This window comes from Ailuropoda melanoleuca, chromosome 6 (genome assembly GCF_002007445.2).
Source record: "Ailuropoda melanoleuca isolate Jingjing chromosome 6, ASM200744v2, whole genome shotgun sequence".
Classification (NCBI taxonomy): Eukaryota; Metazoa; Chordata; class Mammalia; order Carnivora; family Ursidae; genus Ailuropoda; species Ailuropoda melanoleuca.
In genome coordinates, this window is record NC_048223.1 from 103,177,396 (window position 1) to 103,196,494 (window position 19,099).

At 41.4% G+C, this 19,099-nt stretch overlaps 1 protein-coding gene across 7 annotated transcripts in view; it reads right to left on the reverse strand.

Annotated features, from left to right (window-relative positions):
• ARMH3 (armadillo like helical domain containing 3) overlaps positions 1–19,099 on the reverse strand; it is a 187,836-nt gene that overhangs the window by 105,647 nt on the left and 63,090 nt on the right. For all 7 annotated transcript variants that reach the window (XR_004626248.1, XM_002913875.4, XM_034663168.1 and 4 more), the window contains exon 20: positions 8,768–8,856. Coding sequence is in view for 6 of the 7 variants with exons in the window: in XM_002913875.4 (XP_002913921.1) it covers positions 8,768–8,856 (89 nt within the window). In the remaining variant the exon portion in view is untranslated. The remainder of the gene's footprint in view (positions 1–8,767; positions 8,857–19,099) is intronic.

The window sequence follows — 19,099 nt, forward strand, 5'->3', positions numbered from 1 at the left end:
CAAATCAAAATGCGCTCATTTGGGGAAATGGATAATTTCACAGTGACTGATTGAAGAGAAATATTAGCATCTCACTTGCTTAGAAGAAAGGCAGAGGAACTCCAAGGACAGGCTAGAAATAGCACTAGTATAACAAGCCGATGCCTCCCAAACCCCAGAGGCACTATAAACTCTAGCCAATTCCAGCATCTCTGGACAAAAATCACCAATTACCCAGGGACACTGCCAACAATCAGCAGGCCCACTGTCAATCAGCAAAGTGGTGCAGGAAGGACTTAGAAGCCAACACCTACCAGTAGAATAATTTTAAAATACACAAGGTGGCCTCTGAGAATACAGGCATCTGTCTGGCTGCAAACCCAAGCACCTCACTTAAAGAGGCCAATGAACCAAAAAAGAAAATGAAATGGCTTAGGTTGTGTGCTATGAGCCTCTCCAGGTGAACAGAGCACAAAAGTTAGTACATCTGATGGAAGCATTCTGTGAAAACAGCAAAGTAGAAAGCACCAGGTATCTCTCTCCCTACCAGACAATCATTGCAGGGGAAGAATCTGTCTGATGTTAACTATTTTGAAACTCTGAAGTCTGGGGAAGGTTTCCAACTTCCCCGGGGAAGACTTGGATGGTAAATTTTGGTTAATTTCAGTCAATTTCAGCTCTTAGCACAGTAGCGGCTATGCACCCCACCCCCACCCCGCCGGCTGCCCTGGCCATGTGGCAAGCAGCACGCACACAGCTTATAAGAGGTAAGGTGGGAAAAAAGGATCCTGTCCTCCAAATACTGGGGATCTGTGCTTGGATAGCTGATTGCTGCTTCTGACTATAGAGATGCAGACAAAGAAGCAACCCGCTATTGTTGCTGCATCTCCTCTCACTGGGGCAAACCCATCCCCATCCACTAAGTTACATCCATGAGATTTAAAGGGCCAGGTATGGGGTGCCTGGGTGGCTCAGTCAGTTAAACCTTTGGCTCAGGTCATGATCTCAGGGTCCTGGGATCAAGCCCCACTCAGTGGGGAGTCTGCTTCTCCCTCCCCACTCTTGTGCTCACGCTCTCTCTCAAATAAATCAATAAAATCTTAAAAAATAAATAAAGGGTCAAGTGCCCCTCTTTTCCCCACCTTCATTTTTTTGTCTTTCTCCCTTTAGAAACCAGGCATTTAAGACTACAACATTCAAAAACAATTGCATAGGGGCACCCGGGTGGCTCAGTCAGTTAAGCATCTGACTCTTTTTTTTTTTTTTTTTAAAGATTTTATTTATTTATTTGACAGAGGTAGAGACAGCCAGCAAGAGAGGGAACACAAGCAGGAGTGGGAGAGGAAGAAGCAGGCTCATAGCAGAGGAGCCTGATGTGGGGCTCGATCCCATAACGCCGGGATTACGCCCTGAGCCGAAGGCAGACGCCCAACCGCTATGCCACCCAGGCGCCCCAAGCATCTGACTCTTGATCTCAGCTCAGGTCTTGATCTCAGGGTCATGAATTCAAGCCCTGCGTTGGGGCTCCTTTAAAAAAAACAAAAACAAAAATCAACTGCATATACAAGGAAAATTAGAAAGTGATTGCACATGCCCAAGAAAAGGCTCAGAAGAGAAAGAAGAAGACATTAAGTTTACATTCAGGCTGAACATGGGCAGAGACAGCCTACAACAAACAAAAAAACAATAAACAAAAATATTAACAACAACAAAAAAGCAAACTCTGAGGAAGAGAGAATCTGATTTTTTTTTAAAGATTTTATTTATTTATTTGACAGAGATAGACAGCCAGCGAGAGAGGGAACACAAGCAGGGGGAGTGAGAGGAAGAAGCAGGTTCATAGCGGAGGAGCCTGACCTGGGGCTCGATCCCATAACGCCGGGATCACGCCCTGAGCCGAAGGCAGACGCTCAACCGCTGTGCCACCCAGGCGCCCCGAGAATCTGATTTCTTGAACCTGAGAACATTAAGTGAAATAAGGCAGTTGCAAAAAGACAAATACTATATGATTTCACTCACTTGGGGTGCTTAGTGTGTAGTCAAAGTCATAAAGACAGAAAGTGGAACCCTGCTTGCCAGAGCCTGGCAAAGGGAAGAATAGGGAGTTCTTGTTAGGTAGGTAGAGAGTTTTTGTTTTACAAGATGAAAAGAGTCATGGGGAGAGACGGTGGTGATGGTTGCACAACAATGTGATAAATATTTAAGATCACTGATCTGTACACTTAAAAACAGTTACGATGGTAAGTATTAAGTGTATTTTACCACCACCACAACAAAAAAAATCAGTACATCAACAAGCTGCACTGCCTAAAGGCTCCACACCCTTCCAGATGACCTGGAAAAAAGAACAAATTCTTTCTTTAAACAGATGTTAGGTTCTGTGTTACATTTTCCTTGCTGTTGAAGTATATGTGTGTTAAAGGAATAATAAGGTTCTCAACTATCTCCAATTCCCCATTTACTTGGGGACCCTGCAATTCTCACAGTTACCACCCACCCTCTTCTTTACCATGAAAATGAGCCCTTATGTGAAAGTTCCAATATGGAACTTAGACTCTGGGAAATGCAGGATCCCATACATCTAATTCCTGTGCAGCTGCCTCTAACCAAGTTCAGAAGCCAGTGCCTTCTAGGGTCCTATACCACCTGCTTATTTTTTCCAACACTGCCCAGCTGAGGGAGAGCCAAAATCGTCACCCTTTAAGAAATCTAACAGTCAGCAAGACCACGTCTCAGTGGAGGCATGTGATATAGAATCAAGAACTTTACTTCCTGCCAAAATGTGAGAAAAACAGTAATAGACCTGTCCTCCTCACTGGAGATCCGGGAAACAATGACACCTCATGAAACCAAATATGTTCCTTTAGAACTAGTACGGGCAGAGCAACAAAAGCACAGCTACTCCTTCCTCTGTCTCTTTTAGTTGACAAGATGCTAATGGGCCTATGAGAGTTGACATTTCTCTGGATGGGAAGCGACTTCATGTGCAGAGAAAAGAACAGAGATTTCTCACTCTTTTCAGGGGCTCTTTGGTGGGAATCTTTTTCTCCCTCTAACAGGCTAAACCTGTTAGAAATTCTTATCTTTTGCTTCTGCCAAGTTTCTGAGGGGATGAAAGAAAGAGTCAAAATAGTATAAATTTTAGATTTAACCAAATGTGGTGATTTGAAGGAAAAAAGAGTCTTCTGGCATTCTTTTTCAGTGCTAGGGCTTTCTACACTGCTGTACAGAATCTTTCATAACAAAATTATGGAAACAGAAAAATGCCTTCTAATGACCCTGTATTAAAACATTCTGAGAGAGGGGCGCCTGGGTGGCACAGCGGTTGAGCGTCTGCCTTCGGCTCAGGGCGTGATCCCGGCGTTATGGGATCGAGCCCCACTTCAGGCTCCTCCGCTATGAGCCTGCTTCTTCCTCTCCCACTCCCCCTGCTTGTGTTCCCTCTCTCACTGGCTGTTTCTATCTCTGTTGAATAAATAAAAAAATCTTTAAAAAAAAAATTCTGAGAGAAATTGATTATCCACAGAAGAAAGAAGCCTCCATCTTTTTGCCCATGGAAGCTAGAGCAGTCTTAATTAGGCGCATCAAGCCTAGAATACATCTTGTAACATATTCCCCTACATCAGAGAAAATTTGGGGGAAAGAGGAAGAACAATTTAAAAAGCAATTTTAAAAACAAAATAGCAACAGCAGCTGCCAAAATTTCTCTTCCCATCTACTCTAGCTGTTTACTGCTGTCCTTTCCTCCTCCCTATACCTTCTTCAAAACTAAGAGAAGCAATACTGTAGAGTTATATAAGATGTCACCATTGGAGGAAGCTGGGTGAAGGGTGCGAGAACTTGCTATACTATTTTTGCAACTTCCTGTGAGTCTATAATTATATCAAAATTGAAAGTTTAAAAAAGAACTAAACAACAACAACAAAAAAGCTGAGAATTAAAAGTTCAAAGAATAGTTTCCCTAAATCAGGAGGGGCCACCAAGCTGTCAAAGCTATACTTACATAAGAACACACAGGTCAATATATGGCTCAGGTCAATCTTTCTCTTGAAAATTTTCAGTCCTCTGTGACAACACCTACAATATAACAAGCTTCCAACAAAAGCCTCTCAACTCCCAGTCTCAAGGTATATCTAATCATGGAGTCACAGGCTTCTGCTAGTGATGAGAAAGCCAGCTGGATCCACAAAGCTGTGACACTCTCTGGATTTTTCATTTTTCCCAGTAGGTATCTAAAAGGTCAGGCCATGTACGATTTCTCTCTTTTTCACAGAGCTGTGAATGCTTTGGATGCTATTTAGCACAGTGAAGCTGAACAGATTGTTTTGGGGGCTTTGGGGCCTTTCTTCCTGCAGGGAGGCAAATGTTGCCTAGTGATCTGCGTCTGAGCATAGGAGTCAGGAACTAAGTTCTAATCATGACTCTGTTTAGTATCTGGTTCCATGATCCGGAGCAAGGCACTTACCCTCCTATACCTCCACTCCCTTCCCCAACAAATGGCGATAAAAATAATGACTTATCACCCAGGGATGTGGCAAAGTGAAAGGGTAAGAAGGACAGTGATCCATAGATAAATGTCGAATATAAAATGTCAGTATAAATCTGCCTTTAAATCGACCCATGTTTTCAGACTGTGGAAAGCTATACTATTTAAATGCAGGCTGCCTCCCCAGTGCCCCTTCTGCCTGCAGTGGAGGTAAAATAAGCTGACTCCATGAAGCTCTGTTGAGGTCTTTTCCTCTCTAACTACTGCTTCTCTCTAAACATTCTGCTCATTCTTTGGTTAATGGCTTGGAAACCATCAAAGTTTCCATTTTTACTTAGTTAAAAGCAATCCATGTATCTGTAGGTAAGGAAGAAACAGACAAAGGAAAGAGAAATCACCCACCACTCCCTTTCACATCAGCAATTCAAATGGGGGGGGACGATGACACCCGTGGCTCAGCCGGTTAGGCCTCTGCCTTCAGCTGGAATCATGATCTCTCAAATAAATAAATAAATAAAATCTTCAAAAAAAAAAACAAACCAACACACAATTCAAATAAAAAGGTGATAAAGTCAGCTCAATAGAAACATGACAACAAACATCCTACCGGATTCTATTATTATTACTGCTATTTTTATCATTATTGTTGTTACTGTTTTGAGGCCCGAACACAACACTGTGCTGCTTTAAGAGCATGTTGATTCATCAATAATAGAAATTCTACATGTTCACTTATCCATTTATGCATTCAAATATTTTCCGAGCCCCTGTTATAAGCCAAGTAGTGTGCTGAGGATAAAGCAATGATAAAAACATAGGCCCTGCCCTACAAGAACTTTTTTAACAGGCAAGAAAGATATTTAAATAAATCATTATACAGACTTATGCACACATAGCAGAACAGTGCAATATGATAAAATAGAAACTCAAAGTGCTATAAGAAGACACAGGAAATAAAATACAGTGACCAATGTGCTCCTTATCAGCCAGAAGTTGAGAGAGGAGATTGTGAATCTAAAATTCCCAGGAGAAATACAGTATGATCAGTAAATAAAGAAAAAATATTAAACCAGAGAGTAAGACGTTCCGTGAAAACAGAAATAATTGGGAAGCCATGGAACCTAAAATTAAGACAGGGATTCTTAACACAGGATCATGGATGGCTTCAGAGGGTCTGTGAACTCTCTGAAATTATATGCAAAATATGTATATGCAAATGGCCATTTTTCTGGACACAAAGATCTTTATCTCTCATTATATTCTCAAAGGTAAAGACCTATTTCCTAGGATCTTACCCTAATACCCACTTTTCTTTCTCTATAGAGAATAGTTTTAAGACCTAATCTTTTATCCAAAACAGGAGATCTGGGTAGCCTAGAGGTCAGATTAGAGCTTTTGAACCTTCCGTAACTTGGTGGAAAATAGTGATTGCTACAAAAAGGGCAATGAGAGAGGCAGGCCTTCTTCCTTCCCCTATTCTAGTTGAAGTTAGCCTAAATGTATTTCCCCACATACTCAGATACTATGGTGACAGGCATCCTATAAATAGACAGTGGCAGCAGGGAGAAGGTCAGGGCTTGTATCTGTAAAACCAACAGAGCAGGCAGGATTAAACCCCCAACTAATACAGCTACCTCATCCTCAACCACAAGACCACGCCTGGGATTTCCATATGGGAATTTGGAGGGCGACCTCTGGTTACCTCCCCAAAAACAAAAAGCGACCGCAGTCAAACAGCACAGGAATAAAAATCATCATTCAAAGTGCAGTGATACTACACACCCACATTCCAAACAACAAAAGGCATTTGGGCCCTAGCCAACTGCTTCCTGGACACCCAACTGCTTCTGTGCATCCAATCTAACAACAAATGCCTTACCAGTTTTATTTATAAATAAAATTCAATTAAGGTTCTCAGCATATTATGGGCATCTATACACATAAGCATATTTACCATGGTGAGGTTCACACACCTCCAGCAAATCCTTAAGTCTAGAAGGCAAAGAAAGAATAAAAACATGGGCATACCAACATATGAGGGGTAGTGCCAGCCAAGGAGTGGGTGGATCCACCATAACTACATTTATATTCACTGATTGCAATATTATACATTATTATGGGCTCTGATGCATCAGATGTAGTATAGTATTTTGCAACTTTCCTTAACACCTGCTGCTCTGCATCTCTACTGTGTATCACTACGGGAAGCCAGGGTTCCAGGAGGCTCACCCAGTCTATATAGGAAAAGGACCTAACCTCGCTTGGCAGAGAACTCCAGTACAAATGCCTACGCCTCAGGAACAAGAAGTCATCCCAGCATCACTACTAATCCTCATCTTTATCTCCTCTCAACCTATCAAGGCTTAGGATGCCAATCAGTCCTGAAATAGCACATAATTATGAACAGAGCTGCATGTGACAGAAAGTACTCGAAGACATAAAGTTAACTGACCAACATAGGATAAAAATGGTCTCCCACCTCACAGTCTCCTAGCCAGAATGGGGAAATGCTAAGATCAAGAAAAAATAAATACAGAAGGCATTTTTAATCTCTTTAAAAGATAACGGACTCTTTAAACAAAAATGATGGCAATGTATTTTGGGGTTTATAACATACGTGCCAGTAGAATATATGACAACAGTAGCACGAAGGACAGGATACAAAGTGAAAGAAGGACAGTAATGGAAAGCCCTAGGACCCAGGGAGACAGACCAGGGTAAATGGTAAAAGGCAACACAACAGAACTATGAGGAAGAGGACCACAGGTGATGAGGATGGGAGAAAAGCCAGAGAGATTCCAGGAACCAGAGACAGGATGGCTAGGATAGAAAGGAAAGAAAACAGAATACAAAAGAAAATCAAACCAGAAGAGAATCAAAAGCAGGTAGAATTAACTATTACTACCAACTCGTTATTACTACAATGGGTAACTTCTTCCCAGTTATAGACATAAACCATTTGTACTTGTAAGTTATACAACTAACCAACATCCAAAGATTTGCATCATTTTTGTGTTTTCTCTTTAATCCTAAATTTTTAGAACTTGGCAATTATGTAACTATCCATAGACAACCACAAGAGTCCTGTATATTAATAAGATCGTTCCTACCTAGGAAATTCTACTAACTTAAGTCATCTCAATCTCTTCTGATATCTTTAGATCTTCTGACATTCCCTCAATCTCAAACTCTCACACAATCATACTCTTTTCTCCTAAAATACCAAAATGCCACTATTGCCACTTAGTGTTATTCTCCTGTTCACCCTTCACCACCAGAGGCAGTAACTGCACAGAACTTGCTAATCCATTAATTAAAGATCTCTACTTCCCATTATAGAGGACTAAATTTAGAAAGCCAAATTGGGTTGGGAGGAAACCATGTGTCACAACAAGTGAGATGAATTCCATGGAAGGGGGTAGGGTTACTGGCCTGTTTCTTATGAAGCCTCTGACACTAACACACCCTCCTCTGCTGAGAATACACAGACGCTCTTCCATGGGTGGGGGAACCATTCATCACTGTAATCATCTGAAGAAGACTTTATTGTACCATCAGGTCACAAAAGCCACAGGACCTATCAGCAAGCAAATGCCTCAGGGAGCATGTCTCCTCGGCTTTCCTGAAACCTCCAATTTAGTTACACAAAAGAAAGGGGTGGCAAGCCAGCATTAACTGTACCCTTAGAGAAGAGCCACTTCCCACCCGCAGGGGTAGCTGTGACTTTACTGGACTACCAAATGGATATAAAGACAAAAGTAAACACTGTAATTTGCTGTTTTTGTCTCTGGCACAGGGGGAGTGGTACAATTGACACTGTCTGTAAACAGTAATAATGCCAGATGTAACACAAAGAACAGGATTCCCCCCATCTCTCCACCCCCTCCCCACCCCCTCTCCCTTTGACATTCCTCCTGAGATTATTCATCTTGAGGAAACACAGAGAAGCCTCTCTATAGTCCATATGCTGCTACCACATGGAACGGAGGGAGAATCCAAGTTTGTACTGACTCCTCCTACCTCATTCTTATTCAAAGCAAGAATCATTAGAGCTCAAGATACATTCAATTGTTTCTACCAGCTGACAAAAAAATACAGGGAGAAGAAATTTGAGAGGAAGTATGTAAGAGATAAGTGACATGCCTACCTCTGGATAAGAACAGGGTGAAATGACAAAAAGTATAAATGAAAATAGAAGCATCCTAAACAAACTAAAAAGTTAAAAAAAACTTCATCTGTGCCTAGGCCTAGGGGCTCATAAAAGATATGGGAAAAGAAGATGAATTCAAAAGAGAAACTTACCTGACCAGAGTTCCCGCCAGGTGTAATGCAGGCGTACTCTACACTTCTTCTGGTAGCAAAGTAGTTTATGTACTACCTGAATGCAGCGTCTGTAACAGAGAAAAACTGGGGTAAGCCTAAATGTATGATGCAACTCACCACAGATACCCTTTTCTTTAGCAAGGCAGCTTTGCTAAGGCCACTAAAGATGCTGGAGATGAATCTGTACACGTGTAAAAGAAACTTGAACTTTCCGGGGCATAAACTGCCCCCCCAATACACACACACACACACACACACACACACACACACACACACTGCTTGTGCTAATTCCCTTTATCATTAGGAAAAGGGGGATATAACAGCATATAGGTCAGCAGCTGATTAGGTATTACAGATACCATTCCCTTGAGTATCTTTCCTCAGAGGAATTCGGCAGACCAGAATTAGACTACTCCATTCAGTGTTGCAAACATAGAATATAAAAATACAAAAGTAAAGACCTTAAGTCTTCAGATCTATTTTTTTTTAAGATTTTATTTATTTGAGAGAGAGTTGGGGGGAGAGCAGGGGGAGGAGCAGAGGAAGAGGGACAGAGACACTCTGTGCTGAGTGAGGAACCCCACGCGGGGCTCGATCTCAAAACCCTGAGATCATGACAAGAGCCAAAATCAAGATTCGGATCTTAACCAACTGAGCCACCCATGTGCCCCTCTTTTAAATTTGTTTTTATCTATTTAAATTTGTTTCTAATTTAATTTTTAAATTATTTTGGTTTAATTCATAATTAATTTAAATTTTATTTACATTAAAAGTTAAATTAGGGTGCCTGGGTGACTCTGTCGGTTAAGCGTCTGCCTTCGGCTCAGGTCATGATCCCAGGGTCCTGGGATTGAGTCCCACATGGGCTCCCTGCTTGGCGGGGAGTCTGCTTCTCCCTCTACTCCTCCCCCTTCCTCCCCCTGGCCTGCGCTCACTTGCTCTCTCTCTCTCTCTCCCCCCACACTCTCACTCTCTCTCAAATAAATAAAGTCTTTAACAAAAAAAGTTAAATTAAAAATTCACTCTTCAGTTGCACTAGCCACATATCAAATGCTCAACAACCACATGTGGTTAGTGACTACCGTTTTGGACAGCACAAACATATACAACTTTTCTATCATCACAAAAACTTCCACTGAATGGTACAATTCTAGATCATTGGAATATTCAACATTACTCACATTACAATAACATATATATTTGGGAAAGTATTTCTAAATAAGCAGTTAATAGGTTGAGATGAAAGAGTTTTTAAACATTATAAATCTAACAAAAAATATTTTTTCATCTCTGATTGGGAGAGGGTTTTGGAAGTATAAGAAGCCATGGAGGATAGCACAAAGTAGAATACAGATGAAATTTACTTCCTGAAAATGAATATCTTGTGTGATTTTTAAAAAATGATTATATTAAAGCCACATCATATGGAAAATTACATTTGTAGCAAAAGACACAAAAGCATTACTATGCTTAATGTATATGTTTATATAAATTGATAAGAAAAAATAAGAAAGATGAGCAAAGGGAATAGTCAACAAACCTCCCAGCCCCCCAAAATGGGAAAATATGGAAAGTTAACATTTTTCTACAATGTTCAACTTCACTTTAAAAAGGCATATTAAAACAAGATTGTCCTTATGTATCAAATTAACACAGACTTTAATGTTGGTAAAGGTACAGCGAAACAGCCACTTATACCTTATGAAGGAAGTATAACTGGTACACACAGCCCTTTCAGGAAGCAATTTGGCAATCTCTATCAATAGCCTTAATAACATTTATACCCTTTGACCCACAAACCCCTCCAGAGAATTCAGCTTTATCCAGAATGCAAAAATTAAAATGCTTTAAACAAAAAGATGTTCATCATAATCTTATTTGTAATAAAAGAAAACTGGAAATGACTGTGGAAATAACATCCAATGCTGAGAGAATAGCAATCATTACACATAGAGCAGTTCTCCCTTATCTGCAGGGGATGCATTCCAATACACCCAGTGGATCCCTGAAACTGTCAACAGTACCAAACCCTCTATGTTCTGTTTTTCTCCTATACATACATACCTATGGTAAAGTTTAATTTATAAATTAGATAGTAACAGATTAACAATAACTGATAATAAAATAGAGCAATTATAAAAAATATACTGTAATAAAAGTTATGTGAATGTGGTTTCTCTAAGTATCTTACTGTACTGTACTCACCCTTCTTCTTCTGATAATGTGAGATGATAAAAAGTCTATGTGGTGAGATGAAGTGAGCTGAATGATGTAGGCATTGTGACCCAGCTTTAGGCTACTACTGACCCATGGTATGCAGAAGGAGAATCATCTGCTTCCAAACCAAAGTTGCCCACAGGGAACTAAAACCACGTAAAATGAAACGACTGATAAGGGGAGACTACTATATGTTATGTACTAAATTATGTTCCTTCTAAATTCATGACTTTTTTTTTAAAAATTTTATTTGTCAGAGAGAGAGAGGAGCACAGAAGAAGGGAGAACAGCAGGCAGAGGGAGAAGCAGGCTCCCACTGAGCAAGGAGCCCAATGCGGGACTCAATCCCAGGACCCTAGAATCATGACCTGAGCCGAAGGCAGACACCTAACCAACTGAGCCACCCGGGAGTCCCATCTAAATTCATATGTTGAAACCCTAACCCTAACCTAACTAATGTGACTGTATTTAGATATGAAGCCTTTAAGAAAGTCATTAAAGGGGCACTTGGCTGGCTCAGTCAGAGGAGTATGCAACTCTTGATCTTGGGGTCGTGAGTTCACGTCCCTGGCTTCCTCATAAAAGGAAGAGACACCAAGAACGCTTGCTCCCACACAGACAGAAAAGGCCCTGTGAGGATACCTCGAGAAGGTGGCCATCTGTAAACCATGGAGAGAGGCCTCTGGGGAAACCAAAGGTGCTGGCACCTTGATTTCGGACTTCGAGCCTTCAGAACTATGAGAAAATAAATTTCCATTGTTAAGCCACCCAATCTGTGGGTTTTTTGTTATTGCAGCCCAAGCAGACTAAAACATAGATATATAATGTAACCCCATGAAGCTCTTTTTTTTTTTTTTAAAGGCTTATTTATTTTAGAGAAAGAGAGGCAGGGAGTGCACAAGCCAGGGTTTGGGGGGAAGGGGCAGAAGGAGAGAGAGGGAAGCAGACTCCCTGCTGAGCAGGGAGCCCAACAGGACCCTGAGATCGTGACATGAGCCAAAACCAAAAGTTGGGACGCTTGACCAAATGAGCCACCTAGGCAGGGCCCCATGAAGCTCTTAAAAAGTATATCCATGAGGGGCGCCTGGGTGGCACAGTGGTTAAGCGTCTGCCACCAGCTCAGGGCGTGATCCCAGCGTTGTGGGATCGAGCCCCACATCAGACTCCTCTGCTATGAGCCTGCTTCTTCCTCTCCCACTCCCCCTGCTTGTGTTCCCTCTCTCGCTGGCTGTCCCTATCTCTGTCGAATAAATAAATAAAATCTTAAAAAAAAAAAAAAGTATATCCATGAAGAATTTTTCACAACACAAGAAGATATTTATGTTACAATGGAAAGTGAAAAAATAGCATGCAAAATTATATGTTTAAATGTATGATAATGGTCACAAGCATATTCAAGCATTAAAAAAAGATTTAATTTGATGTTAATTTGGATGGAAGGATATAGGTGAATTCTATTCTTTCTCTTTTTCTGTTTCCTCCAAATTTTCCACATTTCTATTTTTATAGCTAAGAAATCCACCATTTAAAACAAATTCATTTTTAAAAATTTTAACATCCTCAGGGCACCTGGGTGGTGCAGTCAGTTAAGCGTCTGACTCTTGGTTTCAGCTTGGGTCATGATCTTGGGGTTGTGAGACTGAGCCCTATGTTAGGCCTGGCACTCAGCGTGGAGTCTGCTTGAGATTCTCTCTCCCTTCCCTGTGTGTGCACTCTCTTTCTCTCCCTCCCTGAAATAAATCTTTAAAAAAAAATTTTAACATCCTCTAAAAGGGGCACAAAGGAACTTTTTAGAGAAGAGAAATGTTTTATACCTTGACTGAGATAGTTGTTACAAGGATGTATACATTTATCACAACTCATTAAACTGCTCATCCCATTGCAATACTGTTTATAAATCCTTGGCAAAGGAAGTCCAGAAACACAATGGGCAGATCATGAGAGAATAATATGGAGAGAACTTGAATGTATATCTATAAACCAAGAATCTAGGTACTCAAGGTTTTACAACATCATTTCTTAAATCAAATTAATGACCCTTCTACTTTTGCCAAAGCGGGAGGAAAGTCCAAGTAGAAATAAAATCCTTGGCTGTGATGAGGATGTAGAAAAATTGGAGCCCATTTACATTGCTGGTGGAAATGTAAAATGGTACAACCACTTTGGAAAACAGTTTAGCAATTCCTCAAAATGTTACACACAGAATTACCACATGACCCCCCAATTCCACTACTAGGTATATGCACACAAAAAACATATATCCATATAAAAACTTGTACATGAATGTTGATAGCAGCATTATTCGTAACAGCCAAAGATACAAGCAATCCAAATGTCTATCAACTGATGAATGGATAAATAAAGTGTCACACATTCACACAATGGAAGAGTAATCAGCCACAGAAAGGAAGTACTAATACATGCCACAACACAGACGAAACCTGAAAACTTTATGTCACACAAGGTCACATGGTATATGATCTCACTTATATAAAATGTCCAGAATAGACAAATATATAGAGACAGAAAGTAGACTGGGAGTGGGGAAGTAGAAATAGAGGCCCAAGGCTTAGACTGTACCCCTCTGAAAATCCAGGCTCATCACACAAACCAAAAGATTTAGAAGAGACTGTGAGACCTATATTTTCATTCATTCATTCAACAAATACTGTTTACCAACTAAACATCTAACACCTGGGGTGCCTGGCTGGCTCAGTTGGAAGACAGTGCAATTCTTGATCTGGTGTTTTAAGTTCAAGCCCCATGCTTTGTGTGTTATTTATTTAAAATAAATAAAAAGTTCTTAAAATTTCTCCAAAAAAATTAAGTGAAATAAACATCTAGCATTTAAGTCTTATTAGAACTAAATTGTCAAGTTCCTGGAAAGTAGATCCAGATAACCTGCTAGTTTTAGGCAAATGAAAGAGGCTTTTCCTCTAGAAACTGTTCTGACATGAAAGTGTGAGGCAGAGAAAATAGAAATAGAAGAGACAAAATAAGTAAGGCAAAAGGGCAGAGCACAAAGTGGCTCTTCTCCACCTACTTGCCCCAAATACAATTCAGTTGAATGGCAGCTTCAAGTAAAGAATACTTCTGGAGCTGTGACTGAGACTCTCTGAAGTTCTGTGGTTTCATTCTGAGACAAAGAGTAACCTAAGATCCTAATAACTTCAGACACGGTAAGTAGCAACCTGTAAAGAATCAATCTGACAGCTCATGGAATCAAGTGAAAGTGGAGGTAGCTAATATCTTCTTAGGCTTTCTAGCAGAGGGGAAAAGAGGGAGGCAAAAAAACCAAACCACGGGCGCCTGAGTTGTTAAGCGTCTGCCTTCGGCTCAGGGCGTGATCCCAGGGTTCTGGGATGGAGCCCCACATCAGGCTCTTTCGCTGGGAGCCTGCTTCCTCCTCTCCCACTCCCCCTGCTGTGTTCCCTCTCTCGCTGGCTGTCTCTTTCTCTGTCAAATAAATAAATAAAATCTTAAAAAAAACAAACAACAACAACAAAAAAAACACTACAATCCTCCCTCTGTGGAATGAGAGCCAAAGACACTAACTAGAAGAATTAAAGTGCCGGGGCACCTAGGTGGCTGAGTCAGTTAAGCATCTGCTTTCCTCTCAGGTCATGATCCCCGGGTCCTGGTACTGAGCTCACTCAGCAGGGAGCCTGGTTCTCCCTCTCTTGCCTGCTGCTCCCCCTGCTGGGCTCTCTCTCTGTCAAATAAATACATAAAATCTTAATTTAAAAAAAAAAAAAGGAATTAAAGTGCCTAACAACATAATGACCCAAAAGAAATGAACCAAATTTGTAAATTAAAGTCCTGGAAGTTTTCAAAATATTCCCAGTAATGGGCTTGCACTGCTACCTTACCAGCCTATTCTACTCATCCTATAATTCAGATCTCTCTCTGTTCTTCCCACTTCTTGTAGCTCTAAGTGGTCTTCTAGGAGGCTCTCAGATCAGAATTATAAGAGGATTATATAACAGATCACTCTTTTTTCTTCTATTTAGTAGGCTCCACACCCAATGTGGGACTTGAACTCATGACTCTGAGATTTACCAACGGAGCCAGCCAAGCGCCCCTATAACAAATCTCTCTTAAAAGACTTCAGTATCCTCAGCAGAGGTATTAAAAATATTTACAAACCAGGGGCGCCTGGGCGGCTCAGTCGTTAAGCGTCTGCCTTTGGCTCAAGGCGTGATCCCGGCGTTCTGGGATCGAGCCCCATATTAGGCTCCTCCGATGGGAGTCTGCTTCTTCCTCTCCCACTCCCCCTGCTTGTGTTCCCTCTCTCGCTGGCTGTCTCTATGTCTATCAAATAAATAAATAAATAAATCTTTAAAAAAGATTATTTACAAACCATACAGAAATATAAATTAATACATAAATCAATACATATATCAAAAATTTAAGTAATTCTTTTACTCTCTTAATGAACTAAACTGTATCAAAACTGTTTACCAAGTGACATAAATTATAGTATAAATCACCCTAATAGTTTCTAAATCAATTGCTGATTTTTAGATATTGCAGTGTGATCTTCCGTTTGATGCAATTGTCACTAGCTACAAGATGCCATGATTTAACTTAGGAATATACAAACTCTTCTATCAAATTCCCCATTAAACTGAGAGGTACCTGGTGCTAACAGCCTTGCACCAGCACTTCTCACATGGCCTGGATCTGGACAGCCTGTACCCTGGCTCTATTGACAATGCCATCGCAACACTGAGCCCCTGTGGAGCAGCAGGGAGACACTACCTATGCTCCCACCCCTGCTGCCACCAACCTCTGGTTCAAAGACCATCGATATTCACTCTGACACTGTTCCTAAGCTCTGTTCCTACCTCCTCAGCCACCCAACAGGTGACATTACCAGCCTGGTGGTCTCAATAACTTACACTATTTACCAAGCAAAATGAAAATTTTAACAACTGCTACAACCTTAAAATACAGACTGCCTGAATTACTCCAAAATGATTGCTTCTTTGAGATGTTTTTTATGCATGTAGTGGTTTCCTATTTCAACATGAGACAGTTCCACTTTAACCTGAAGCCTTCTTGTGGGGTCCACTAATGTGTCTGCTTTCTTCCAGTGCCTACCCCCAGGTGAGGGAATCTCTTACTGAGAAAGAGTCCAAGTTTTCCATGTAAGAGTAGCTTAAAGGAAAGTTTACTCTCCTCAGAGACTCTTTCTCCTCACTCCTAAATCCTGTGGCAGCAATGGGGGTTGCAGCAAGAATCAAGGAATACAGTAAGGAGGGGCGCCTGGGTAGCGCAGACGTTAAGCGTCTGCCTTCGGCTCAGGGCGTGATCCCGGCGTTCGGGGATCGAGTCCCACATCGGGCTCCTCTGCTGGAAGCCTGCTTCTTCCTCTCCCACTCCCCTGCTGTGTTCCCTCTCTCACTGGCTGTCTCTCTGTCACATAAATAAATAAAATCTTTAAAAAAAAAAAAAAAGGAATACAGTAAGGAGTGAAATTAATTGGTTAAGTTTCCCCACCTCTTACTGCTATAGGCAAGACTTCCCTTTTCTCTCTCTTTTTGATATAAGCACTTTTTCCCATTATTACTTTACCTACAGCATTCATACACAGACGTGAAATTGTTTCATTTCTGACCCAGATTCTGGTTTTGCGTATTAAGTCTTTCCACACTCCTTATTTCTTCATATTTCACCAGGAGGATTATAAACTTATCTGAAATGGTAGAAATTCATTTTGCTTTCAATTTCTCATTCTGCGGTATGCTGCTGAAAAGCAGTACATAATGAGAAGTGAGAGCAGCAACCTGGCCTGATGCCCAGCTGGGAGCAGAGAAGTTCACCTAAAAAGGACTTGATGCTCCAAATGACAAAAACTGGAAAGAGGGTTGGAGAAGAGGGTGGGGAGATCTGGATACACGCCCACAGGTAGTAATGAAGAAAGTGTATTCAGCCTGAGGATGGGACCTTCTGCCCAGCCTCTGTCAGTTTGATGCCTCATTATCTTCTCCATCTTCCCTAACCTCAGGACATTCAATTAGGGAGTAGGTGGAAAAAGCAACTGAGAAAGCAAGGCAATACCAAAAAAGGCAGAAACTGGGGGGAGGAGGGAGTTAAAATATTTATGTAGACCAGGTTCGTTGGCTGTGATGTGAGAGTCTTGTTAGACAGCCACATACCTATAACTCTACACGCTGAATACACAATCTTACCGTGTCATCCCACCTTCAATTGTTCCCCCTCAGCCACTTAACCTCAGGCAACCATTTTTCTACTCTCCTATGCTTCCTCCATGCACCCTACATTCTAATCATCCTGAATTACTTTCTACTTTCCAAACATGCCACACTTTCAAGCCTCCATGCCTTTGAACATGCCAGTCCCCTGCTTGGTGTATCCCTCCCCCACTCTTCCACATAGAAAACGCCCACTGTTTCTTCATGACTCAGGTCAAATGCAACCTTCTCTGTTATCTTCTCCGATGCCCCAGTCAGCATTACTCACCCTGTGCAAATCTTTTTGTCACTTATCACAGCAGTAGTTAAGAGTACAGCCTCTGGGTGAGAGAGGCTTGAGTCTGAATTGTGGTGCTGCAACTTACTTGGTGTGCCACTGAGGTAGCCAGCCTGCAAGACAGCCCCCAGTGGTCCCCACCTCCTGGCATTTACCTCCTTACATAAGGGTTGGTCTATATGACCAATAGAAATGGTATGTCATTTGAGATTATGTTATAAAAGACACTATGGCTTCCATCCTGGACTCTCACTGTCTTCTTTCTCCCTTGGATTACTTGCGTTGGAGAAGGCCAGCTGTGGTGAGCAGCCCTATGAAGAAGTCCACATGGCAAGGAACTGAGGTTTGCCAACAACCATGTAAATGAGCTTGGAAGCAAATTCTACAGCCCCAGTAGAGCCTCAGATGCCTACAGGCCCAGCTAACACTTTTTTTTTAAGATTTATTTATTTATTTGAGAGAGAAAGACCACGCATAAGGGGAGGGAGAGGAAGAGGGAAAGAAACCCAAACAGACTCTGCACTAAGCGCAGAGCCCAACATGGGGCTCGATCTCACAACCCATGAGATCATGACCTGAGCAGAAAATAAGTTGGACACTCCACCAACTGAGCTGCCCCCCACCGGGGTCCCCCCAGCTAATACTTTGACTGCAGCCTTGTGAGAAACCCTATGCCAAAATTACCAAGCTACACTGCTTCTGGATTCCTCAACCACAGATACTGTGAGATAACAAGTATCTGTTTTAAACCACTCAGTTTGGGGTCATTTGTATATGGCAATAGATAACCTCTAGAGTCTAAACTTCCTTACATGGAAAATGAGAAAACTGAGACTATAATATGATACAACAAGGTAAATAGCATATCCTAAAACTAGAACATAAGATAACCAAGGTACAAATAAAAATAAAGTCTGTAGTAAAAGAAATCTGATCCCTAAGGTGCTGAAGTTCAGAGATACACCTAAAACAAAAACTTATCTAATCAGTGTTATTAAAAAAGCAGCTTTCATGGCGTTTGAATTAAAATAAAGAATCAGGCTTAAATCTAAACACCAGAAGAAAATGCAAACAGAAAAGTGCAAACTGCAGGGCACCTGGGTGGCTCAGTCATTAAGCATCTGCCTTCGGCTCAGGCTCAGGTCAGGATCATGGAGTCCTGGGATGGAGCCCACACAGGGCTCCCTGCTCAGCAGGGAATCTGCTTGTCCCTCTCCCTCTACCCTTCCCCACCACTTATGCTCACTCACTCTTTAATAAAATCTTAAAAGTAAAAAAAAGAAGAAGAAAAGAAAAATGCAAACTGCAACCTACTTACCTAAAAGTAAAATTTGTATCATTATTTCATACCTAGGAAATCAAGACTATATGACATGATCTACAAGCAATCTAAAAAGCTAAGGTCTGGGGCGCCTGGGTGGCACAGCGGTTAAGCGTCTGCCTTCAGCTCAGGGCGTGATCCCGGCGTTATGGGATCGAGCCCCACGTCAGGCTCCTCTGCTGTGAGCCTGCTTCTTCCTCTCCCACTCCCCATGCTTGTGTTCCCTCTCTCGCTGGCTGTCTCTATCTCTGTCAAATAAATAAATAAAATCTTAAAAA